The sequence below is a fragment of the Taeniopygia guttata genome, chromosome 3, assembly GCF_048771995.1.
Source record: "Taeniopygia guttata chromosome 3, bTaeGut7.mat, whole genome shotgun sequence".
Taxonomy (NCBI): domain Eukaryota; kingdom Metazoa; phylum Chordata; class Aves; order Passeriformes; family Estrildidae; genus Taeniopygia; species Taeniopygia guttata.
This window is the reverse complement of record NC_133027.1, coordinates 50131334-50157566: the sequence shown is the minus strand read 5'-3', so window position 1 is coordinate 50157566 and position 26233 is coordinate 50131334. Positions and strand designations below refer to the sequence as shown.

At 36.6% G+C, this 26233-nt stretch overlaps 1 protein-coding gene across 2 annotated transcripts; it reads left to right on the top strand.

The window, feature by feature from the left end:
- On the top strand, positions 1 to 25956 carry GOPC (golgi associated PDZ and coiled-coil motif containing). 2 transcript variants are annotated; one of them, XM_002190234.7, is made up of 9 exons: positions 2 to 429; positions 12963 to 13127; positions 15304 to 15327; positions 18598 to 18773; positions 19045 to 19210; positions 20445 to 20540; positions 21309 to 21473; positions 22150 to 22330; positions 22835 to 25956. In XM_002190234.7, the coding sequence occupies exons 1-9, from the start codon at positions 151 to 153 to the stop codon at positions 22951 to 22953; spliced, it is 1371 nt and encodes a 456-aa protein (XP_002190270.4). In that variant the 5' UTR covers positions 2 to 150; the 3' UTR covers positions 22954 to 25956. The 2 variants fall into 2 exon arrangements, with proteins under 2 accessions (XP_030123650.4, XP_002190270.4); XM_030267790.4 differs by lacking the exon at positions 15304 to 15327 and having other exon boundaries at positions 1 to 429.
- Positions 25957 to 26233: the final 277 nt, after the last annotated feature.

Below are 26233 nucleotides of genomic sequence, written 5' to 3'. Positions count from 1 at the left end.
GTGGCTGCCCCGGGAGCGGGGCCGGGAGCGGGGCCGGGAGCGGGGCCGGGAGCGGGGCCGGGAGCGGGGCCGGGGCCGCGTCCTGCGGGCGGAGCGGGCCGGGAGCGGCAGCGGCGCGGGCGGTGCGCTGTGCGGGGAGCGGCCGGCAGCATGTCGGCGGCGGGCGGTGGTCCCTGCGCTCCGGGCGCGGCCGGCCCGGCCTCGGCGGCGGCGGTGGGAGGCGGCGTGTCCATGTTCCGCTGGCTGGAGGTGCTGGAGAAGGAGTTCGATAAGGCGTTCGTGGATGTGGACCTGCTGCTGGGCGAGATCGACCCCGACCAGGCCGACATCACGTACGAGGGGCGGCAGAAGATGACGAGCCTGAGCTCGTGCTTCGCCCAGCTCTGCCACAAGGCTCAGACCGTGTCCCAGATCAACCACAAGCTGGAGGTGAGGGGCTGCCGCGGCGCCGGGCGGGGCCGGGCCGGGGGCGCATCCCGGACATGCCGGCGCGGCCGGGCCCTGTCCCGCGGCAGCGGGGCTCCCCCGGCTTTCTTCTGCTCGTTCCCTGCCCGAAGCAGCGGAACAAGGTTCACCAGACCCCTCGTTTTAGGGTTCGGGCCTGGCCGCGGCCATCCTTCCTCTGGGTTTGGTAATTCCAGCTCTGGCATGGAGCGGTGCGTGCCAGAGGAGTTCTCCGTGATGTTGAAAGCAAGAATCTTGGGCAACAGATGCTGCTGACTGGGCTTCTTGGCAGTGAATCAAGACGAGAGGACAGAGGCTTAAGCTGCGCCAGGGGAGGATTAGGTTGGACACTAGGAAGAAGTTCTTCACAGAAAGGCTGGTTAGACATTGAAATGTGCTCTCGAGGGTGGTGATGGAGTCACCGTCCCTGGAGGTGTTTAAGGAGAGACTTAGTCTGGTTACCATGGTAGTGTTTCGTCGCAGGTTGGGTTTGATAATCCCGGAGTTCTTTGCCAGCCTAATTTATTCCTAGATTCGAATTTGGAAAAACTTGTAAAAGAAGGGACAAAGGCAAGAGCGAGGTGCTTAAAGCTTAGAGTCAGTAGTCAAAATGAGGACATTGTTCCTCCTTACAAGTAAAGGAGACTGAAAAGTGGATTGGGGATGGTCTTTGACAGGTCTTCTTGTTCCTTCACACTTCAAAGCAGATCAAATAGCTCTCTGCCAAGCTTAGTTACTGAAAATAATAGCAGGGGTCGCACATTCTGTGAGGAGAAGAATAACTGGTCTTCCTGTTGGAAGGTTTTCTTCATGCCTGATACAGAGTTTCAGTCAGACTGGGAGAAAAGCCAAGTTATCTGGTCCTGATGCTGCTGAGGCAGGGCTGCAGGTCCTTTGGCCTGTGAAAGAACTGGAGTGACTCTGGAAGGAGATTCTGGGGAACTTCATGGTCGTTTTATATCTATCCAACCCAAGTGTCTTTGGTTTAGTAGGTATTATTTGTGGTATCCTCAGCAGGTGTGAATGCGAGCCTGCCGTCTTGTCCTTTAATTACAATTAGAAGGCTTTTGACGTTTCTTCCTCACTTAGCTTTTCCCTCGACTAAAGCTTTCCATTTCTTCATTGTCTCTTGTAGGCCATACTTTTTAGACTTCTGTTGCTTATTCTTTTAATTTGTAAGGGTATAGTAGTAAGAGGGGAAATTCTGAGACACCGTGAAAATATGGGCTTTGTAAGAGATTCAGTAGACAGAATTCCCTTCTTTCAGACCTTTGTGTTACACCTATTATACTAAAAGAATCTCAGAGTCTTCAAGCGGTAACCTGCTCTTTTGAAGGTGTGTCTTTCAGTAGGAAGTAAGTAGATTGTATTTAATCAGGTTTCTTCCTGGTATGAAGACATTGTTATGCAAAAGAACCTGTGGAATTTTACAGAGAAGTAGGATTTTTCAGAGTAGAACAAAGATCTCGTTAAACTGCGATTTTTTTTCATCTAATTTTTATTTTTCACCAGAATGCTTACTGTAGTGATGTTTATGTTCCTCTATGTGGTTATGTTGATATGCTGTTTTACATGTTTCAGGATTGGGGAGAGATATATATATATGTATATGCACACGCATATAGAGAGTCTATAAAGTAGGCTTCATGAAGTATAGGTATAGTAAAATGAGATCTATGAGTTTGTGGTACATAATCAGAATTTATTGCATATGGCACAGGCATGGCGGGTTGTCGTGTGCAGGCCTGTAAATCAAGTGAGTTTTCAGGTTATTTTAAGAGAGTGGATTTCTTTGGAAGGTTGTTTCAAGCTTAAATATTTTGAAAGGAAGTTATATAACTCAGATCCTGAAAGGTTTTTTGTATCTAATTAAAATCATCAGGAGCACCTAAAAAACTAAAGATCTGTGCCTGAATCTCTTACGACTTGAAGAGCAAAGGAGCCCAGTTAGCAGTTGTTAATAATTAGCATTATTTTTGTGTATGCTTGAGGTAATTGTTTGATAAAAATGATACTGATAATCTAGAGGGACTGCTTTGGAAGTGAATAAAAAGTGTTACTTTGTAAAGTATTTTTATTACTGTGAGTATTATTAGGCCTCATACATATAGAGGAGTTTTTATCTTTCAAATAGACCTTTAGAAGACTTTAGTCATATTGACTTGAAGGTTATTAATTTTAGGACCTCATGTTTACTGGAGTTATAAACTTGAAAGCTGCCATTTAAAATATCCAAAAGATGGAGCTGCTCTGTTGAAAATAAGTGTCTTGTCTTCTTACATGCACAGATTCCTAATCAGAAGCCCTGGTGACCAATATGAGGAGTACAATTACATATTTTGAAAGAAATCACTAACATCAATACTCGCATTTAGGATGTGATTGGTGGTTTTACTTCTTTTTTATAATGTGAGTTACTGTACTTCATGTAACTTTTAAGATTGCAAGCATCTCTTAATAACACATCATTATAACTTTAGACTGGCATTTTAATACAAAGCTGTTGGTGGCAGTCACAAAAATGTCCTCTGTAATAGTTTACTTAAGTACACTTATTCAAGCCAATAAATTAGATCCATCTTGAGAAATACTAAAATATTAAAAATAAATCCATTATTTGGATTAAAATAATACTTGGACTGAATCTAAGTTTGTCTAAGCTTACTCCTGTAGCTGCATTTGACTGGACTTGTCTTACTGAATAAGTGATATTATTTCATGAAGGAAAATGACAAAAGGTTATTAATATCATTCTGAAATTTGTGAATACCATTTCCTTGACCAAAATTTTTGAGTCTTATTATAACATTGCAGGCAAGAATAAAGAAATGCAGTTCAGGCTTTGATTTATCCACTTTATCGGATTAATACACATTCTCTGATTGGTGCAGTCGCTTTTAAGAGGCACACCTTGAGGTCTGATGGATGGAAGCTCCTGCTGTAGGACTTCCCAAAAAAATTGTTGTCATCTTGCTGTATATCTATTGCTAGAGAGAGGAGTCTAGGTAAAATATTATGTGGAGGATGTTTCTGGATAGTGAAAGAAGTGTTCCAGGAAGACAGTAGTTTCTCAAGAGGCAGCTGTATGTTGGCAATTCTGGGCCAGGTTATTTTTAGAAGGAGCCTGAAGGTATTTCAGATGCACAGAGGATGTATGCAAATAAATTTACTTGTGCTTAGGATGGTGAAAGTTTATAAATCTACTGTGCTAACAATATTTTTAGTCTTAAATTAAACTAATGATATGTTTGGGGGGAGGATTTGTTTTCACAATTTTCCTGCTGGTCACAGTATGACAGAGTTGAATTAAATAGCTTGTCTAGGAGAAAAAAAAAAAGGTGTTTGGCAATACAAGCCACTGTCTTTTCTGAGATCAGGCTCATTTAATTGTGAACAAACGGAGAAGTGTATCTTGTTAGTAGGATAGCAAGGACTTTGGTTTTTTAGAACTGGTGATAGACATTTTGAAGGAGATTTTTTGTGATTATCTGTTGGAAAGCCATATCAATCAGCAGATACATGCTGGTGATCATTGTGTGAGATTTTAGAAAATGTTTAACTGAGAAGCAGTTTATATATTTTTTTTCCTGTTTGTCTGTCACTTGACAATGACACTGTCTAAATATCCATTTCAAAAAATGAAAGTTCTGTGTATCTGCAGTTTTGTAGAAATAAAAGAAGTAGGTCAATGTGCCAGTGAAAACTGAGCTTGACTAACTCTGGCACTTTGACTGCCAATCTGATTCTGCAATTTTAAATGAACAAGCTAGAAAGGAATGTTTGGTGGAGCACACCCTGTATCTTGGCAGATGTATTAAGCCTGTGTATATGCTAAAGCTGAGGAAACCATGTATGTCCAAGAAGTTAAATGTAGTTTTATGTCCGTGATTAAGTTGAATCAGCATGTTTAGAGGAACATGTTTCTATAAGATGAATTCTTCTGTAAGTAACTTGTAACCTATTCAGTTAAAGCACATACAGAATGATGTGGGTAATATGAAGATGTATGTATAAAAAACCCCAGCTGCAAACTGGAAAAGTTAAATGTAGGTGGCTTTATGTGTATGGTGACTTTCCATAAGCATGCAAGTCCATCTTATGGAACCCACTGCGGAGGTACAATCCTGCTCTGCTGTTCGGCACTACTTGATCAAGGTAGGTCCATACACCTTCTTAGGAAAGTTTATCTGGATTTTTTTTTTTTTTTTGCCTCTCTCCTTTATTTTGTAGTGAGAAATGCACTTGTTGAAGACTAAGATATTTTTTGTTCATGTGAGGTATGTATATACATACATATAGAATAGTTGAAATAGCTTATTTACTTTTTTCAAATGCCATTAATATTTTCAGTAGCTACTGAGGTATTATTACTTTTAATACTTTTTCTCTTTTGGATTAGAAGTCTGTTGGTACTAGATAGAGTATGTTTTTTTTTGAAATGTTGGTGGAGTGAGATTTGGTCCAGCTAGTTTGATATCATAAAATGTGAGCATTTTTCACATATTCAAGAAATACAGATTTACATCCATTTTTCCAGTCAGCTTATATACTAAGTTGTCATTAGTGTGATACACATAATTACTATCAGAATCATTGTGCCCTTTATAATTACAGTTATACCTATATTTAGTTAATATTTTCCTGTATCAGAAGCCTATATACTTCTATAGAAATTTAACTAGCCTAATTGGTTTTTATTCTGAATGTGGTAAAGTGTTTTCCTTTTCTGTCTCATTTGTTGGGAGCTATCAAAGAGAAAGTGAGAGGAAATCAGTATATTAGTTTATATTTCTTATTATTTTTTATTGATTTACATTGCATAGCTAGTATGGATTTCAAAATACTGACAATAATAAAACTATCAATATAACTTCTAAGAACAGATTTCTGTCTTCCTGATAAGCAACTAGAATCATGAGCAACCTGACAAAAATAGTCATTGTGAGGCAGTTATAAATTTGTCCCTGTCCGCAAAGTGATTTAAAAAACAAAGTGATTTGTTTTTCTGTAAGTCACTGTAAACAGAATAAAACAGTCAAGCACAAAGTAAAACAAGCAAGAAACAGTAGCCTGTATTTTAATGATAGAGGTGAAAAAGAACAGTCGCAGGTGTAAAAATGTTGGTGGATGTATCCATTTAAGTAAATGGAAACCAGATTTTTACGATGCTTAATTTAAGATGTGGTATTACTATTTATCCTTTGATTTTTTGGGAGGAAAAGTGTGCAGATAATTACATGTCCCGAATGGTCTTCAGCAGAGAAGATAAAAACGTAGGAGTGTTGCTTTGCATTATTTTAATTTCCTGACCCTGAATGTGTTGTCAGGACTAGAACAGAACTTGAGAAATGGAGCAACTCAGTTGTTTTATGTCCTCTGTCTTCTGTATGGGACATAATAAAATAATTTATTATTCATTTGTGTCTTCAGTATCCTACACTGCATTTTTACCAAGACTACTTACATAGCTACACTACAATACTGTTTATTTTGGGAGTCATTAGTCATAAATTTTGTTGTTCATATTCTTATTAGCCACATGATAAAGACTGTTTTGTTAAATTTAGCATTAGCTAAAAATTGAAGTCACAAAGGTCCTTTTTGGCGTCAGAATAATAATGAAATAAAGCTTTTAGTATAATCTAATAATCTGTCAGTACAGTCTCTTCCAATAATATTTTGAAACATTTTCCTCTTTCCACTCCACAGTAGTAAGCACTGTGGTGAAATCTGGGGGCATTATCATAAAAAATATGGTTTCCATATCATCTATTCAGAAACTCATTTTGTGCAGTGCTGTCATAATGTTTAGCTTTGCAGGGAGCACCATGAGATTAAGCAGGGCTCTGGTCTGTTCCATGGTTTCTCATTCAAAGCAGTCCATTAAACTTAATAGGGTTGTGTGACAAATTGCAGCAAATGCTGCTCAGTAGGCAGGAAGAAGGAAATAGTCAAGACTGAGGAAGAGTAGAGTGTTCTTGTCTTTTGGAGAGCTGTAGGCAAAGTGGTGAAGTGATGCTGGTGAGATAACGGAGACAATCCTTTCCTCAAGGACTTAGACAAATGTAATAATTAAGAGCTCTGGCTACTTCACATCAAAGGGCTGATGCAAGGGGACCCCATAGAAACATGGCAGTGTGTGGGCTGTGCAGGCCAGGCTCTGTTGTTTTTGTTGCATATCTGGTGCCCGAGTGTGTATCTGCAGGCTGTAGGAGCTGCAGCTGTCATGTTCTGAAAAACTGTTTTCTGTCCTGCACTTGTGCAATGTTATGGGAACACTGAGGAATGATTTCATTGTTTGTAAAGCATAATTAAAGATTTTTATTTTCTTACCTTCGTTTGCCTCCAAATGATGTTTCTGTCTTTAAAAAAAAACACCAGAATGAAATGATAAGCAAATATACTAGCATCATATCTTGATATTTATCTCGCTTTTTTGTGCATATGCTGGGACAGGAGCCACAGAGTAATTGCAGCATTGTAGTGTGCTCTGTTGTGCTTCATGATCCTGGGTCCTGCAGCCTTTAAATTGGAAGGTTAATAGTCCTGATCAGGTATGAATGTTGAAATACATAGACGCATATGTTGGTAAACTTTGTGGAGTCTAGTATAAATGATGTAAGGACATGGTGCTGAGGAAATAAAAGCACCTAATAAACTTGATTTGTCTGTGAATTTTGGTTTGATCCCATAGCAAGATACATAAGGACCTGTCCTTTAAGATTACCTGTTAAGTATATATATGTACACCACAGGTGTTTTATTAGTAACAGAATCAATGGAGCTTGGAGATCTCATGATTTGTGGGGAATGGAAATGTTGAGCACTATTTCAAGTCATTAGGACCTTCTGATTCAGGCAGTTCCTCTTCTCTTGCATGATCTAGGAGTTTCCACATCACAGCATCCTTTCCTTTGCCTTTTCATCCCTACATTTTTTGGTTAGTTGGCTGGACGTGAGACGGCAGCTCAGTCTTTAGCTCAGAGCTGCACATGTGCTGCCTGTACACCAGGCTGTTGGCTTCTGTCTTTGTGTGGATTAAACAAATAAGCTAAGGATCAGACTCTTCCCACTCTTCCCTCTGAAAGGGCACTAATTTGTTACTCTTTCCTACTAGCAGCTGTTTAGTGTAAAAGTTGTATGGTGTAGGAACCTAAATCATACACACCTTTACCCCTTTAATAGGTTCATTTGTATTTTGAAAATTAATTCAGTTCGAATCAGCAAGGAAAGAGGGTGACATAGGGAGAAATGTAGACATACAGATAAAAAGATGGCACTAGATGGCCTTATTTAGGTAACTAAAAAATTCTGATATGAACTCCTAGCTTCTGGCAATCAGAGATTATATGGTGGAAAAAAATCTTTAGAAAGACAGTTTTCAGACCTTTATGAATTTAGAAGGTTTGGCATAAGAATGAATAAGGTGTACACTAAAGGCCTGAAATGAAACAAAAACTAAAGGCATTTGATGAATGCTTGGCCTATGACTTCTAGTAACTTAAGGCTGCTAATGGACCTTTTGTATTTATCTACCTTCCCTTGGCTGAAAAATCTGCGTTTTCTACTATGTTTGAATTATGCTTAGACTTTTTTTGGGCTAGAAATTCATATACCAAGATGTACAGTTGTTACAGTTTGAGTTGATTCAGGTCTTCCTCTTATTTTTATTTGCTGTGGTGAATAGTGCCACTGTCTTGCCCTAGTAGTATGCAGGCCTGTGACCCAGCTTGCCCATTCAGCTTGGCTCCACTTTGGGCAATGTGTAAGTCATATATATCTTTTGTATTTGTTTGCTTCAATGCAACTGTTGTCCATATTGCAGAAGTTACTGCAATAATAGCTCAGAAAATGACAAAGTTTTCCCCAAAGCTGAACCTATTACTTTATCTAATGATGCCATCTCTCAGTTTGCCCCTCACCCCCCTGCAGCTGCTTTCCCTATCAGTAGTGGAGGTTTCCTGTCAGCATGGTATGTAAGTCACCATCATCCCACTTGGTGAAGTTTTCTGTTTCTCTGTGTTCCTCCTCATGCTTTAGATCTTCAGAGGTTGCAATATTGCCATCTTCTAGTGCCTCATTCAAGCAGTGATGCTTCTGAGCAGTCATACAGAACTTGTGGTTTTAACATCTGTCTGCTTCCTGTTGTGCACTTCTGTAATTGTACATTTTGTTACATTTATTCATCTCTTCCTTGATGTATTTACATTGTAAGCTGTTCAGGGCAAGATCTATGTTCTTGTTTTTTACAATGTATAAGAATAAGAACTTGGAGTATGTCTCTGAGATCTAATAGAAATAAATTATTTCTGGTTAGTTTTTCTAACTATTCTGTTAGAATAACTAATGGTCACTTTTCTGTGAAAAAATGTATGGATGAGAGTTCAGACCATCATATGAAAAATATTATATAAATTGATTAAAAGAGGTTTAAATGCTAATATTTTGTTATAGGACTCCTGATGAAAAACACTAGTTAAGACTTTAAGAACTCTTATGACTATAAATGCAATTAACTGTAGCATTTAAGATGACATTTTTTTAATTTCCAGCTTAAAATAAATATCCAGTGTAAGATAATGTAACAAACTCAGTTTTTTGATAATTTGTAAAGGCTTGAACAGGAAAGAAGGACTGTTGATTAAAAATAGGACATGGTATGGGCTCTTTTGCCTAGAGATTGTTTTTTTTTTAATTTTGACAAGTTCTGTGGAAGAAATATTAATTGCTTAATGCCATTATTTCTTTTATCTCCTGTGGGAATAAAAAGAGTAGTTTATAAATCCTTGAATTATTTTCATTGAAATTGGCATTTAATTTTCATAGCTGTAAGACCTCTTAGAAATACAGAACACCTAGTAAATGGCAAAATATGTTCCAAAATTGACTAAATGTTTAGTTAGACTTTTTAAACTATTTTTCTGGTATCACCTGGATGTTAGATTGTGTGGAAGATAAGTGCTGAGTTTTGCTATTTGATGAATTTGACCAAGGTTTCCAGTTTACTTGAATGTAGACTTTTATTTAGAATTTAGAAATAGCCTGTGGTGGTAATCTGAAACTGTAATTTCATGTCCTGCCTGCTTGATTTGAGTAGATGTAGATTTTCATTATTAAATCCTACTTCCATGACCACAGCCTGGTGGTGCTGTTTGCTGTGCATTGTCTGGAGCAGAGACACAAACTAAGGTGTAACTTGCAGTGTGGTGCTTGCTGATGAGTGGTAGCTGCTGATCTGCACAGTTGTGTTCTGCCCAGAAGGGTTCCTTTTTTGACTGAATCATCAAGTTACAGTTAAGAGGAGGTTATGAAAGTGAGCACACTACCTTCTCTTCAACCTCTGCTTCTCATTGTTCCCTGTTCAAAGTTTCTGTTCTGTTTTTGTTGTTTGGTGGCTCTTCCTGAACTCACCTAAGCATGAAGCTCAATGGTCTCCTGTGGCTGGATGTTTGTAACTTCTGCCCCCAGCTGACTTCTCTGCAAATTCTAGGGTAGTTGTGGGGGACCACCAGAATGCATGGCATCGCTCTTTGACAGTCTTGCTGGAGAGTGCATCCAAATTAAAGGATTAGTACATTTGCTTGTGCAGCATTAGTTTATCCTTGTGTTTATCCTATTATGTTTATAGAAATACAATATTATCTGGCACCATCTTTTTCTGCAGAGCCCTTGCCTGATGCAGTGAATGGTGCTCTGGGAAGGAATGGCTTTACTGATAGTCCTTGTTTGTGCTCATGATTTCATCTGCTGTCTCTACCCCATCACTGGTTTTTACTGAGTAGCTTCCAAAATTGAAGATAGAGAGATTGTATTTTCAACAGTCTTTTCATATGTTTTCTTTATAACTAATTGAGGGAATTTGGATAAAAAATTGGTGCTAGTAAGAGTAATATAAAAGAAAATTAAGTGAGCTGGCCAGGCTGAGAATGGCAGGACTTCTATGAAGTAATGTAAAGATTTGTTAGCCTTCGTGGAAGTAGATTGCAGGATATGAAAGTAGCTTGTTGTGTTTGCATTTTGATGTGATTCTTGTGCCTGCATCAGTTCCTGGGGATAGATTTATGACTTTTCATAATGTGTAAACAGATAAATTCCATTATATATGCTCTTACCATTTCTTATTTTGCTTTTTTAAAATTTTGTACTCTTTATTTATTCAGGCCTTACGGTGACTGGAGGGGGCGACAAGAAAGATAGGAGAGGGACTTTTTAAAAGAGCATGTAGTGACAGAGTGAGGGGGAGTGGTTTCAAACTGAGAGTACATTTAGATTAGATAATATGAAAAAATTCTTTATTGGGGAGGTGGTGACGCATTGGAACAGGTTGTCTGGAGTGCCCCATTCCTGGAAGTGTTCAAGTCGAGGTTGGATGGAGCTCTGAGCAACCCGGTCTAGTGCAAGATGTCCCTGTCCTTAGCAGAGGGATTGGAACCACGTCTCAATGCAGGCCATTCTGTGATTCAATGATTCTATGATTAAAACAGCAGGGCATGAATTCAAATGTCAGGTTATATGCAGAGTACAATTTTAAATTTTTTTTACATGTTTGACAGTCTTTTTTTGATATGTTTGGGGCATCATTCACCCTGCAAAGTTCCCCACCAGAACTCCAATTGCCATTCTCTATTAGGTGAGGACAATATTAAATTGGTCTAATTTAGCTGTTCTGCCACTTTGCCATTCTACAGGTCTTTTGAATTAGAGTAGATGAGAGACCATGTGTGTGTATATAAAAAAGCAATAAAAGTCAGCATGTTAGCTGTTAGAAAGGAGTAAGACAGTAGTGGTCTTATTTTTTTAAAGTAGGCTTAATATATACAGTATGTAAAAATAACAAAATATTGTTATTATGTGAAATTGTGACTGGGTCAAAGTGTGCCTTCATTATTAAGGTCTTTGTTATCTGTTCTGTACTGTATCATCAGCTTTTATGCTGGTTATATTTTCATTTGCTGTGTTAGTTCAGGTGTGTCTCTGCTTTTGTTAGGAGATGGGTAAGCCACTGCAGAGAGACTTTAACTGTGGCTGGTCGCTGGGGACAACAATGCAGCTTTGTAACTAACTCATTTCTCTGAAATTGTTTGGCTTTGTAGTATTTTAAATATCCTCTTACTGTAAAAGGCAATTTCTTCTTTAGAGTTCTTGCAGGGGTTTGCAAATTTTTCAAGTTATTTTTGCTATTGTGTCAGTTGGAACGTGCAAATGCATGCAGCTCCATTTTTTGGCAAAAAGTAAGTGCTAGCTTGGTCTACTGAGGCTCTGCCTCAAGGGACAGGGTGGGGGTAGTTCTGCTCTGTTCAGTCCCAGAGATGTGGGACTAAAGGGCATAGCCAAGAGGCAGGAAGGGAGACTGTTCTTGTTGGCAGCTGCACTCTGGGTGCTCTGAATCACCTCTGGAAGTGTCTCCTTATCTGTGAATTACTCTGGAAGCATGAGGAGACCGGCCATCTAAATTATTTGCCTGAAAATATACCCAGTAAATCCTCCCCACTGATAGTTAAATCTTCCTGTTTTTTTTTCATTAACAGATGCAGACGTTTTATACCAAGTTGCTTTGCAACTTGAGTTTCACTGTTAGTTTAAATGTTAGTATAATGTTTTTAAAATACCCAAAATACCCTGCTTTAATATGAGAGGGTATTTTTTAAGAATGAGTCACTTTTTTGTTTTTGTATTTAGTTCCAAATTTTTTGGATGAAAAAAATACTTTGGGAATTTACCTAAAAATCCCCTGAAATCATAGTGTGTGGGGTTTTTGGCAAATAGTAGCTCTAAAGCTTATCTAAATGTAGCTTATCTTATAAAATGCTACTTGAACTTAGATAATAAGTAACTTTGTAAACATGTTAGTATTTTTTTCATTACCAATTTCTGCTTTGTAACAAACCCTACATGAAAACTGTTTTTAACATGTTTCAAAACCACTTTTATCCAAGAGTTAATAACTTATTATTTCTTGTTTTCTACATATGCATTTTAGGGGCATTTCATGACTTCTGGTTTACCCAACTAATTTGCTATTTCAGTTAAACTGTTGAAAATAGAACAGCTGTAAATAGGATTATTTGACTTCAGCATTAGATAAATAACTGTCATTTTACTTCGAGCAATTTTTTTTCAGTAAGATTTAATAATTTTACAATTTAAAATTGTGTTTACATTGCTATGAGTGTAAATTCTACATAGGTTTAATGCCATTTCCTTGTTTTGGAGTGAACATCAGCATCACATGCCATTTTCTGCATGAAGGAAAGCTCAGCTGTTGTTACTCTTGGCAATTACGGTCATTTGATGCTGGCTCTGTGTCTGCATGAATTTTGTGGCAAGCTGGGGAGAAAATCCTGCAAATGATCCAGTGTTAAAGCTGGGCTACAGAGGAATGTGTGATAGCAGGTATTCTTAACCTGTATTCCACCACGTACAGCATCCAAGTACCAGCAAATGCCGTTACATGTCACTGTTCTGGTGACCCTATTTAATCCTTGCTCTCATTACTATGATGGATTGTGTCTTCACAGGCACAATTGGTTGATCTGAAGTCTGAACTGACAGAAACACAGGCAGAGAAAGCAGTACTGGAAAAGGAAGTGCACGATCAGCTTTTGCAGCTCCACGCTGTTCAACTTCAGCTACATGCCAAGACTGGTCAGAATGTTGACTCTGGGGCTATTAAGGCAAAACTGGTGAGTATGGCAGCTTGAATGTGAGGTTATATATTACTCTTCTTCCTCTCTTGGCTGAAGTTCTTCCTTGGAAGTTGTGAGTAAGCTGATTACAAATTCTCATGTTAAAAATATTAGCCTTTTTTGCTTTTAATAACATTTATAGTTGGTTGTTAGCAACCATTAAAAATAAGTTGAATAATGTCGGAATAAAGAGTAAGGATATAAGAAGTTTTTGTAAATAAACCATTTTAGTGGTTTCTGAAAATAAAAAAAGAAAATATTTTTATCATTTATAAAGCTTTTCTGAAGACAGAAGTTGTAAAAGAAAATAGAAGAAGGCCATAATAGAAGCATTCAGTAGTCTGCATATTTTTTTGAAACTCAGACCTTTACAAAGCCCATCAAAAGTTAACAACAATTAATCTGTGCAGTTAGTTGGTATTGACTGATAGCCTGGGCATAGACTGCCTTGTTACTAGCCACTCCACAAATTCAGGCTTTAATACTATGACTTTGTAAATTAGAAAATACAGTAGAGTAGTGTTGTATATGTGTGGTTTCTAACAGCTGGTATAAATCAAAGTCTGTCTCTGACTTTCTAAAATTGCTTCACAGTTTGGTTGCAAATACCTACTCCCAAAACATGCAGAACATTAGATTGGGACAAAATAGCAAAAGAGACTATTCATTAATCTACAATAAAACATAGCAGTAGACTAAGTTTTAAAGGATGTCTAGGGTAGTCACTGAACAACAGGAGTAACTCAAATTCTTTGTGTTTCAAATTCAAAAGCTGTAATTGATTAGAGCTGTCATCCTAGGGCTACATAGTTGTATATGCAGTATAAAAACATTTTCTGGATTGTCCACACATAATTTATTCTGTACTAAATTATGGCTACAGTATGGTGAAGTTTATTTAGAGCTCTAAATAATTCTCATGGCTTTTGAATAAACATTATTTAAACATCACCAGCATTTTAAGTGTTAGGCTGCAGGTTTACATGTAGAATTTTTTTTTTTTAAGTTAACACATCACTGTGAGTGGTTTTGGTCCCCAAATTTTCTTAGTTTGACTCAGCTTCTGACTAAGTCACAGGCTAGTACTTCAAAGCTTTTTGTTTCTTGTTACCTTGTTATAAATGATTACTAAAGATATATTAAATTTCCATGCTATTGACAACAGTCTTCTTCCTGCAGTTGACAATAAATACATTTACATACATTGGTTCCGTTTTATCTGTGTTGAAATTGAACTTTATTAATTGAACTTCAGCTTAGACTGATATTCTCTGCCTAATTTCCTTTAGTTTTTCCTTTTTATAAATGTGAGGACTAGTGTTTTGAGTTTTTGTTTGCCTTTAGGAAATTCATAGCTTTAACGGACAGAAGCTCAGCTTTAAACTCTTCTAGATAAAGAAAGCGATGAAATTTTGCAAAGCTAGAACAAGCAAAACTGAGGCTGCTTAAATGACAATAAAAATGGGGAAATAAAGCTCTATTAATTGACTTCCTCCTTTCTTGAGGGACAGACACTCTTATTTTGTATGTTAACACTTTAGACTCTTAGCATAAATGTATACTCTATAATCTGTAGAACTGTGCACAGTGGTGCACAGTTTAGATTGCTAAGCAATTGGTAATTGTGTAGTTTAGGCCAAATCCATTTCTTAGGAATGGGAGTCTTCTTAGTGCAATCATAATAACTCTTCGTGAGAGTATGAAGTTGGCTAGTTGAATGTTTTTTTGTGTTTTTGCACTTGATGCCTTTTCTGATACTTCTGCCTGTCCTTTATGTTCCTCTTGTAACTCATATTATGTTGTTCTTTCTGAAAGGAAAAACATCTATTACCTGTATAATGTTATATTACAGAATGGATTTTCTGTGATTTTTTTCATGTATATTGTATTATTTTGCTATTTATAGAGATTCTTGGTGTTTTAGAAGAAGGTATTGTTTTCAATACTACACTAAAGTTAAGTTTTTAGTAAGGTTTTTAATATATCTCACTGCAAAATACCAAAATTATTGCTAAATAGAATTGTAGCAGTGTGCTTGTTTTTTATGCCATCTAATGAAATATGCAGTCTGCTGGAGAAGTCCTTTTGGACTAAATAAGTTACGTTGTTGCATTTTCTTGAAGTTCCTATTGCCTGTTTCTCTAATTATGGAACTCTTTTCTTCTGTCTTAAGTCTGTCCTTTCTGTGGATGAAATGGTAAGTATGCTGATTGCCTTTTTTTATGTTTAAGCAGTGCTTTTGTTTTGTGCAACAACTTGTATATATATGTTGGCTTCAGAAACTGGCAAAACAGATCTGGCTTGTTCCTTCTTCCCAACAGTTGGCAAGGTGCTGTGTAAAGAATTTTCATTGCATTTTAATTTTTCTTTTCTAGATGTGGTGCCCTCTTTCCTAATTCTGTATGCATTGTTTATTATTGCCGCAGCTAGTTTGGGGTGATACCTGGCAACTTGACATTCTGAAAGATTGTTCTGGCAGTATCTCAAAAAATGTTATGGTGTTATACCATTGCTAAAGCATAAACACTGTACACATCTATGAGTGTAATATGAAGTATTCTGCATGTTGTATTTTAAAAAATACTGTAAACTTCTACTTTTTTCCCCTTATTTTTGTCATGGGTATGATTTAATATGGTTTACTGGCTGATGTAACAGCCAAAAGTATATGAACTCAATAATACATAGATATAAATAAAAAGTGAAGCAAACTTGAATTTTTTGTTTTTACTTAGACTTGAAAGGTTTTTAAACAGCTTTTCTACTTTTATTATGTTACATGCTTCATTATCATTACTTAGTATTTGGCTTTTAGAAAAGCTGCACAATGGCTGGTAACTGTAAGCTTTAGAGTTCAACCTTGCTGTAACATTTATTTTTTTCTATTGCCAGCAGAAAATACATTTTCTGTTATCAGAACCTTTGCCATACTATGTACACTAGAAAGCATGAAACAAATGTAGTATATTTGTTATATTGTGTAACTTAACTTCCTTGACTTCTTTAAACATTTTTGTGGCTTTTGTCAAATCTTTTGACAGTCACTCACAACAGGACATGCTATTTCAGGACATCTTCAGCGATTCTGTATTTCATGTGGTTATCAGTTGGAGGCAGTCCATTGAAGATTAGCTTCTGGGTGTAATTTTGCACCTCTGTCACAAAACAGTAGTCATAATAATGGAGAAAATAGGGGGAGAACACTTCTGTGGGATTGCATTTGCCTTGTATTTTATGTGTAACATTTAAAATGCATGGCTAAAAGTGATTCTACACAGAAATGTATCATTTGGCTTCCTGTTTCATTTAAATGACAGACCAAATTCAGAGAAAATCAATGGAAAATCTGAGTCTGGATAAGGGTGTTTAGACTGGCTACTTTGTATAAATACTGTAAAATGTGATGCATGAAATTCGCTGGTGTAATCGAGAATCTTTGATTGCTTCAGCAATTCACTTTTCTGAGGGAGGTTGGAATATGCCTATCTTAAATTCTAGTCATTGTTTTTCTATATTTGTCAAATAATAGATGTTCTAAAAGTGGACAAACAGGGAGCCTATACTACTGTTTAGATCATCTTAATGTAATATTGACAATTGGAACAGAGCTAACAGGAACACTGTATTTGTATATGGATTTTGTAGCTATGGTAAAACAGGTGTTAAGTCTGAACTGTGACCCTTCTTATTCCTCAGGTGTTTGGCAGAGACAACACAGCATGGTGGCACTCTTGAATTCTTGTAATGAAAATAGCCCAAGACCAAAATAATAATAAAAATAGACTGGTATAATCTTAGAAACTCCTGTTTTGAAATGTAGATTAGTCAAAATTCTTGGCTTAAGTGTGATCCTGCAGTTCAGAAAGAGATTTGCTGCAGAGTCATTCACACAAAACAACCCCAACCTAAAGGCCAGACATCAGAAGTGGCTTCATGTGGCAGGTTTTCTAATATGCCTGTGGAGTCAAACCTGATCTTAAGGTAGGTCATCATGGGAATTGCAGGAAGTGAAATGCCAGTGATTTCAAGCACTCTTTGAGTTGCTCCTCCTGAGCAGTTCTTGACCAACATGAACATAGGTGTGTACTCTGTTCTTCTAAACTGATAAAAGTATTTAACAGATGAGGGAGGCAGTTGAGTCTATCAAATTCAGAAGTAACTTTCTGGCAAAGTCAGTAAATGCATCCATATATCTGTTGTGAAAATAATTCAATTTGGAAGGACCAACTTTGTGTAGTTTCTCAAATGTGGTGCTTTCGACCATATTAATGGTTTTATATCCAGGCTTGGAATAGTAAATAGCATATGCACAATTTGATAACAGATTTGTCTTGCCAGTTCTGTAAAATTTTGTATCTGTCCTGTTGCTTCTTTAGTAGCACTTTATTTGTTTAACAATGTAATGGGTACGAGTACAGAGGATGTGGTGTTTTTGGGTACTCCAGGTGTCTTCAAGAATTCATTATGGTGAGCTTAGTTTTTATTGCTGTTTCAGTTGACAGCCATTTTTGAAAGGAAACAGTATTAGACCCTGTGTCTTTACTATTTTCTTGGTTTGTGGTGGTTCTCTCCACTTTGTAAAAGGGATGCAGAGCAAGATATAAAAGATACAAGTTATCAAGCATGCTCTCCTTAAAGTATGCTTTGTAAATTAGCAATCTAATTCCTTTTGCACCAGTACCTGGGTATTAGAAAAGGTAATGACTATGCAATTTGTGTACATTTGGGATGGAGCAGTGTGGGACTAATTTATATTTCCATAATTCGTTTTTCAGGGGGTGAAGCACAGGGCAGTAGCTTGCTCAAAGTGTGGTTTTAATGTGGGTTTTTTTCTTGTTTTGTTTGATTGTTGTTTGGGGTTTTTTTTTTTAACAGAGCTATTTTGCACTAATTTTCTTCTAGTTTTGTCAGGATGGGCATCTTCATGTGTAGAATCCTTGGCTTTATTTATGTGGTCTCCAAATTCTCATCTGACAATGTCTCTGGCTGGACATTTCTTGGTTGTTTGCATGAAAATAATTGTTACTTTAAGGACGTATGGACTTATGTTTCCATGTCATTATCATCATCATCATCATCATCATCATAGTTTAAGAATTCAGTTAAATTGAAATATTTAGTAGCTTCAAGGTTACTCTTTAATTTTGAAAAAAGTATTGCTTAACTTTCAATCTCCTATTTGCAAGACTAGAAAATGAAAGGATGATATTCAGGCTATTTAAATTTTGCCACCTTTGTGTAGGATAGTATGCAAACCACAAGCTGTAGTGTCAGAGTCCCTGCTTTTTTTTTTTTTTTTTTTTTTTTAATTTCTTTTCCTGCATGCATGTCTTGTACACAGGAAAATGATTTCAGATTGTGTATGCAGAAACAGTTAAGTGTTCTTTCATTATTAACTTGGATAAAAGCTTTTTAACATTCTTTTCTTGTTTGTTTTTTTGTGTGGTTTTTTTTTGTCATTGTAAAGGAGCGAGAACTTGAAGCTAACAAGAAGGAAAAAGTCAAAGAAGCTCAACTGGAAGCTGAGGTGAAGTTGCTGAGGAAGGAGAATGAAGCCCTTCGTAGACACATAGCTGTGCTTCAGGCTGAGGTTTATGGAGCAAGATTGGCAGCCAAGTATTTAGATAAGGAACTAGCTGGAAGGTATGTGAAGTCAATCCATGTCCCCTAGCATAAGATGTTTGTTGTTGTTTCCTTCCTTTGCATCCCCAGAGGCAGGTTCAAGGTTAAGACTAAGGAGGAAAAGCCTCATGTTTCCAGTTAATTAACAAAAGGAAGAGCAAAAATCCCCAGGATTCTTGCGCCAGTTGCTGTGTGATTATGTGCTGCAGCCAGATGAGATGTATGAGTCCTACTGTGCATTGCTTTTCCAGTTGTAATGCAGCATTGTTTTACTCTCTTTGTCACTGTGTAGGGTCCAACAGATTCAGTTACTGGGCCGGGATATGAAAGGACCTGCTCATGACAAGCTGTGGAACCAGCTAGAAGCAGAAATACACCTTCACCGCCACAAAACGGTCATTAGAGCTTGTCGAGGTCGGAATGATCTCAAACGACCAATGCAAGCACCACCAGGACATGTGAGTTGAAAAGATAAGCCATTCCTCCATGATTTCCAGACATGAGTTACCTCCTCATCCTTGTGATTGTTTTCACTTCAGTGACTTTTTTTTCAAATATCACTTGTAAATATGTTTATCTTTTGTATGCTGAAGGACAGTTCCATGCTGAATAGCATATCCTTCTAAATGACCATAGAAGATGATACAATTCCTTTAACTTACCTAGGAACACTCAGTCCTTTTGAAAACTGAGCCTCTGATACGAATATATATATTTATTTATGTGTATAAATACAATTTTTACAGCAGAATTTTGTAACCTAGGTTTCAAATTGTGGATCTAACTTATTTACAAAAACCAAGAATAAAATTTTTAGCGTTGGATTGAACTGAAATTAATTTTGGTTTCTTTTCTTAAAATGCCAGTTATATTGACACTGTAAAAGAATTATTTGTGGGTTGGTTTTGTTCCTCCTAAAGATACTTTTTAAAACAAAGCCTTTAAACAGCATTTCACTATGGGTATCTTTGGCAAAAGATGGCACATGTCCTGTTAATCACCCCAGTGTTCAGTACAGAAAACTGGACATTTTCAGCAAAATGCTTTGCTTTGATCTGTTCTAAATACCTTAGTTGGTGAGATGGGTCTTACTGCTTGTGTTGCTAACTGCATGTAAAACATTGATAGACAAATACATGTATTAGTGATTTTAAAGGTATGCATAATGGCATCAGTGACTTACCAAAAAGAAAAAACAAACCTTGATTTATGTAGTCTCTCTTTTAGATTTGTGTTCATTGGCTTTTGGTGTGGTTTATTTTTATTACAATAAAAATAAACTCGAGCAAGCAACCTCTTCCTTGGGAATATATTACATCATCTTCTGTCATTTGGTTACTTTTAAGATGAGTTTACATCATATAACATTTCAGCAGTGATCAACAATTCTTCATATAGTCCCTTAGTGTTTTTAATATCTGGCTGATTTCCTTCTTTTGAAGTTCTGTGTTGTGCACTAATCAGCAGTGAAGTCATTTAAACAACTATTCTCATCAGGGGTGCATAATGAGGAATCTTTTCTGATTTCACTCCCTTTCTGTAAAGGGGCACTGTAAGTTTATCTTTCCTGAAGCTAGTCTAAAACTCTGTTGCTTAAAACACTGCCTATATATAATTACAAAAATGCTGAAAGGCATCAGTTTTTGGTTCACACATTTATGTTTGTGCTGTGTTTGTTTCTTATCAAACTAGGATCCTGATGCCTTAAAGAAGAGTCAAGGTGTTGGTCCAATCAGAAAAGTTTTGCTAGTTAAAGAAGACCATGAAGGACTAGGAATTTCAATCACAGTAAATATTTACATTTATTGTCTATGACACAGAAGCAGCAATTCAAGTTTGTATTCCTACTTCTGTAAAATGCATGGATCAGTAAATGTGTGGTTAGAACAAAAGAAAAAAAGCATACACAAATTTATAACTGTGGTCATAGAACTTCAAAATCCATTTTGATAGATTAGGAAATAGATAATTGCTACTTTTTGTTAAATTTAGAATTTTGGTTTATATGTAGGGTATAGACACTTCAGCAGATTAGCCAGTGATGATTCCAGGTGTAAGTAGTTAGAAGAGCAGAGACAATCTGACTTCTGAAACTTAGCTGTTGTGATTATAACTTCTTTTAAAGTATCTGTATTGGTATCTCTCACCTAACAAAAGCTGTGTAAACTTTTTACAACAAATTTGGAAATTTTGACTATTAAACTTAATTCTAAATATGAATACTGTTTCTTGCAAGTCAGTATGTTGCACAATATGCTTTTTTAGTGAGGTTTTCTGCTTTTGATTAGTTTGTATATGATTTAATAGTTTTGTTAGTATTCAGAATTGCATGCTTTTACTTTGAGTACATATTCAAAATTTTCCATTCTTCTGTGGGGAGAAGAATTAAGGGAAGCAGCTCACACATTCTTAAACATTCTTTGTTTGAAGAATGATTTCTAATTTTCTAAAATAGAAGTTGAAAGAAGCACTTTAGGAGCTACTATCTGAATGTCAATTTTACATTAAAAGACATCTCAATTAATTAAAATTTACCTTTTTTTTTTTTTTTAATAGGGTGGGAAGGAGCATGGTGTTCCAATACTGATCTCTGAAATCCATCCTGGGCAGCCTGCTGATCGATGTGGAGGTCTGCATGTTGGTGATGCTATTCTGGCAGTAAATGGAGTTAATCTAAGAGATGCCAAGCATAAAGAAGCTGTAACTATTCTTTCCCAACAGGTCAGTTTGGATCTGTTATCCATAGACACATTTAGGTACTTCCTGTGTAATTCCTGTTGAATTACCTTTAATTTTAATGTTTCCTGTTAAGTACAGTGTAATGCTAAGCTACAGTGATTCTTGAGGCTCTATCACCTTACACTTAATCCTCTTATGTTTTACAATTTAAGGAGAAAAATGCTGGGTCAGTAGTGTTTCAGTTAAGCATGTATTTGCTAATCATTATACAGTAAGGCTGATGAAAATCAATTTATTACATTGCCCCGCACAAATAACTACTTGGTGACAGATGCTTTACTCTTATGACAGAACAGCTCTGGCCAAACAATGTTTCTCATATGCTTTGTGGTCTTGAATCTTCTTCCTGGTTTGCTTCCCATTTTCTGACAATTAACAGGCGTGCTTAATTTATCAGAAAACTTCCTCATCAGAAATCACTGTTTGAAATGTACTGGCATATAAGAAATATGGGTAGTTTTGGTAAAGCTTAGCTATAGAGCTGTTCTACTTTAGTCAGTAAAAACTTAACTCAGATACCTATCCAAAATTTTCAACACTAGTGCAAATTTGTTTATAACAGTAAAACATATTTGTTTTAGTAACCTAGCTTATCTTGGTAATCCTGCTGGGTAGCTGTGCAGTAGGAAGTAAATTTGTATTTTTGGCTACATTTTAGAGAGGTGAAATCGAATTTGAAGTAGTGTATGTTGCTCCAGAAGTTGATTCGGATGATGAAAACGTGGAATATGAGGATGAGAGTGGACACCGTTACCGTTTATATCTTGATGAATTGGAAGAAGGTGCGAATTCAAGTTCTAATAGGAAAGATTCAAATGTGGATGTCAAACCCTCACAAGGTAAACCTAATGTGTGTTATGTGCAGTTTCATTCTGAAGTCTCAATATGCAAACCAATTTCTGGAAAATGCTTTTTTTATATTCATTGTAAAATTAATCTGTTGTCAATTCAATTAACCTACTAATAGACTGTCAGTTCATCTGGTTGGTCCCTCACTGTTTGGCCTGGTTTACTTAGCTACAACTGAATTAACTTATGAACTTTTTTTTGGTCATCTTTTCCCAAAGGTTGAAATTCAAATTTATTCTTATCTTTTCCTACCTCTGACTAGGAGTTGTTAATTCCCCTTAGCACTTCATGTTGGTGGCTTCTTCAGATACATTTTTTAAATCAGAAAAGCAAAGAAACAGTTCCTATTTTCCTGCCATGCTCTGCTAAAAACCTGTCATCTTTAATTTTAGTAGTCATTTCAGCAAACATTCCAGCTTTTGAAACAAGGATCACTGATCTGTCCTTCCCAAGATTGCTTCTTTCCTTAAGTCAATTTTCTTTTTAACTTGCAGTGTTTGATAAGAAGCCAAGTATTGATGGACATGAAAATGGAGACCTGGGGAATTCAGTTGAAGCTTCTTTAGAAGACACTGCACCCAAATTAGCCCGTTCTGCTGAGTCTTTCTCCTAAAACTATCAAAAAAAAAAAAAAAAACCAAAACCTGGACTGATCCCATCTTTGGGAACAATTGATAATCATATTGACTGCTTAAAGTTATATATACTAGTATAGGTTGTAAAAGGAAGATTAAATGTCAAAAGGAACTGTCTTACTGTTGCCTGGAAAAAAGGCGGTTACCTCAGGGCTTCATTGTGAGCAATTCTAAATGTGGAAAACTGTCTTTTGCGTGACACACAGTAGTTATTGAACACACAGCATGTGAAATGAATTTCTTTTAATAAAAAAGAGTAGTCCCGCCAAAGTGTGGGATTTTTAAAGTGGATAACCTCAGTACATTCCACTTTTAATCTCATTGGTGTCCCTAAGGAAGCAGAATAATGTGTGACTAGCCTAATTTTCACCCTCGGATGTTTTAAAGGGACAACTGATGTTCAGTTTGGTGTGAAACATGCTTTAACCCTGGACAGATGTGGGGGACACTTGTTCCAGTGCATCTGTATGTTTTGTATTTAGGATTTTTGAACTGTAACTTTAAAAAACACTTTTTTTTCCTCAGATTGGTAAAGATGAGAGTTTTTATTTGAGCAAAGACTATCAAAACCCATGTAAGCAGTGGAGTGCTTCTAATCATGATCGTTCAGCCCATGGTAATTCATGAGTGAGGGTTTTGGATTTGTTTTTTTATTTAAATTCACCACCGTTTGTTCCATTTGAAATTTGCTCCAAAAGTAGTTAAACAGAGTAGTATGGGGTTTTAAAAGTAAAATTAGTTGAAAAATTACTCACAATTAATGTGAGCCCTTTGGTATTTTTTTTCTGAGCATCATCAATTTAGCGCTTGTTTTTGAATGGATATAGTTACTGCTAATGCAGAGTTGTTTGAATTGGTCATCGTTAGCTTTACCTTATGAAATGATGAATGCTTTTGATGGGTACTGAACATACTCATTTCACATTAAAATAATCCTTAAAGAAGTAGAAGTTGAGTGCACAGTACTTTACAGGATGTTCTCAGAGTCATACGGTGCCTGGCCCTATCTGTGTTATGTTATGGCAGTCCTATTAACCTATAATTGTCTTACTGTTGAAGCAAAATGTTACTCCCTTTGTGAGAGCAGTGTATCTTAAAATAGTTTTTTATTGGTGTGCATCTAAAGGCCCTTGGTGTATCTGCAGGTGGGAGGTTGAGGATGGTGTCTTGAGCAGTTTTCTCATGCTCCATTTGTAGCTCTCTTGCTGAAGTGCAGCACTCTCCACAGACAAGCTCTACATTGTCTTCACACTTACTATTTCAGCATGCAGTGCCATCTTTCCTTTTCACTGCTCTGCAGGCTGTTGAACTGTAATGTAAAATGGTTTTGTACATTGAAAGAGGAACTAATGTGAAAAAATATCTTTGCAAGTGTTAACTGTGTAGGGTATAAATACATAAGAAAAAACCTCAAAGGCCTTTAGAGTAACATCAATTAATCTTATGTTCTAAGTTGTGATGTAGAACACAGTTACCTTGTCTCTCCTAGGAGCACTATATATATTTATATGTTTATAGAAAAAGCCTAAAAATGTATATACTTTATTCAAAGATTTTGCTATTTATAAATCCCTTAACTTCGCTATTTACACGATCATTATGTGTGTGTGTGTGTGTGTGTGCATGAGCTTCACTTACTCAGTGGAGTAACATTATTTGGTTCATTTTTTATACTAGTGTTCGTCGTACAGCATACTGTTGAAGGTTTTTAAAATAGTCAAGGCTGTACAGTTTTCACTGAACAGAAACTAGTATTTAAAAATAAAGCTATGTGAAGAAGAAACAGGTCCCCAGGCATGTTTCTTTTTCTGAAGCTTCAGAAACTTGAGGACACATTGGCTCTGTGTTAGCAGATGAATCCACTGCCAGAACTTTTGCATCCAGATTTGTGTTTTTCCCACAGCTACTCAAGCAGAGTGCACTCTGTCTGTGGCCTGGAACACACAATGTCCTCTCTGTCAGGAAGAGACAGTTGAAAACTAGGTTGTGATCATCTTGGAAAATCATTGCTGTGTGGAATCTTCCTGCAATTCTTAGACTTGTCCAACTAGTCTTGTAATTTTTTTAAAAGACATTCAATTTTTCTGTACAGTTTCCCTTCATTTGAGGGAAAGGTGAAATTTTTTATTTATTTTTTTCTTCCTTACTTCATGGCGCATTGTATTTTCTGTTCAATGCATTTGATCAGTTTTAGCCTGAAGTGGAAGAATGTTTCTAGAGTTATTTTCCTAACATTCCTTGTCTGCCAGTTTCACATGATGCTGTGCTCTCTTCTTCATCTGTGCTAGACCTTTTCTCTGCTCTTCTTTATTTTTATCTCTGTACGAGATCAACAGAAGGAACAATTGCTGAGGAAAATGACTGGGAGTAGACATATCAGGTAGCAGTAAATTATCACCAGATTTCCTTCCCAGCAGTTTTTTATAATCTTTGTTTAGGAAGCCGTGGATGGGAGGATTTCACTCAGATGCTACAGTCTGTCTCCACATACGCTGTACTTCTTAGCACCTGATTTAATGTACTGGTTTATTTGCAATTGTACTGCAATGCTTAGAGATTAATATTTAAACTGAGAAAAGTTCTGCAAGTTGAGATTTCCAGATTCAATGGACAAATGTGTATTCTCCCCTTTGTCAGTAACTGGAAGACTCAGTCCTGCTGATTCCCAGAGGTTGAATGAGTTAGACTTGGAAGAATTTCTGAGGAAAGTCAGTGTTCAGACTTCATTTTTATTTTTTAAAGTGTAAAACAGTTTACTTGCGTGTGTATATATATTTTTACTTAAAAAAATAAAATAATATTCTAAAGATAATTTTTCAATTTTTTTGGTATGTAATTCCTTTCCTATTAAAATCTTCAGTAAGACAATTGTATTTTAAGCTAAAGGTGGACAGTGTTTGTTGGCATCTGGGACCAATGTTAATTAAAAGCATGTAAGATAAGGAAAGTGCTTTACGGCAATAAATTTAACTCTGATCAAAGGTTGTATGTAGTATTTCCTTTGTAGAAGTGTGTTCTTGGCAGTGAAGAGGGTTTGTATCCGTCTCAATATATGTTAATCTACAGTTGTATCAAACAAAATACAGGTATTTATTGTATTTGTTCAAGCATAATTACATTATGGGTTACTCTCATTTCTGTAGCAGATAGAACATTTTGCAAAACATGTATACACCTAGCTAAGCTGAGTATAATATATTTTTATTAGACTGTAAATAAATATACTCTTCTGCATTGCAGTGATTTCTGCATGTAATT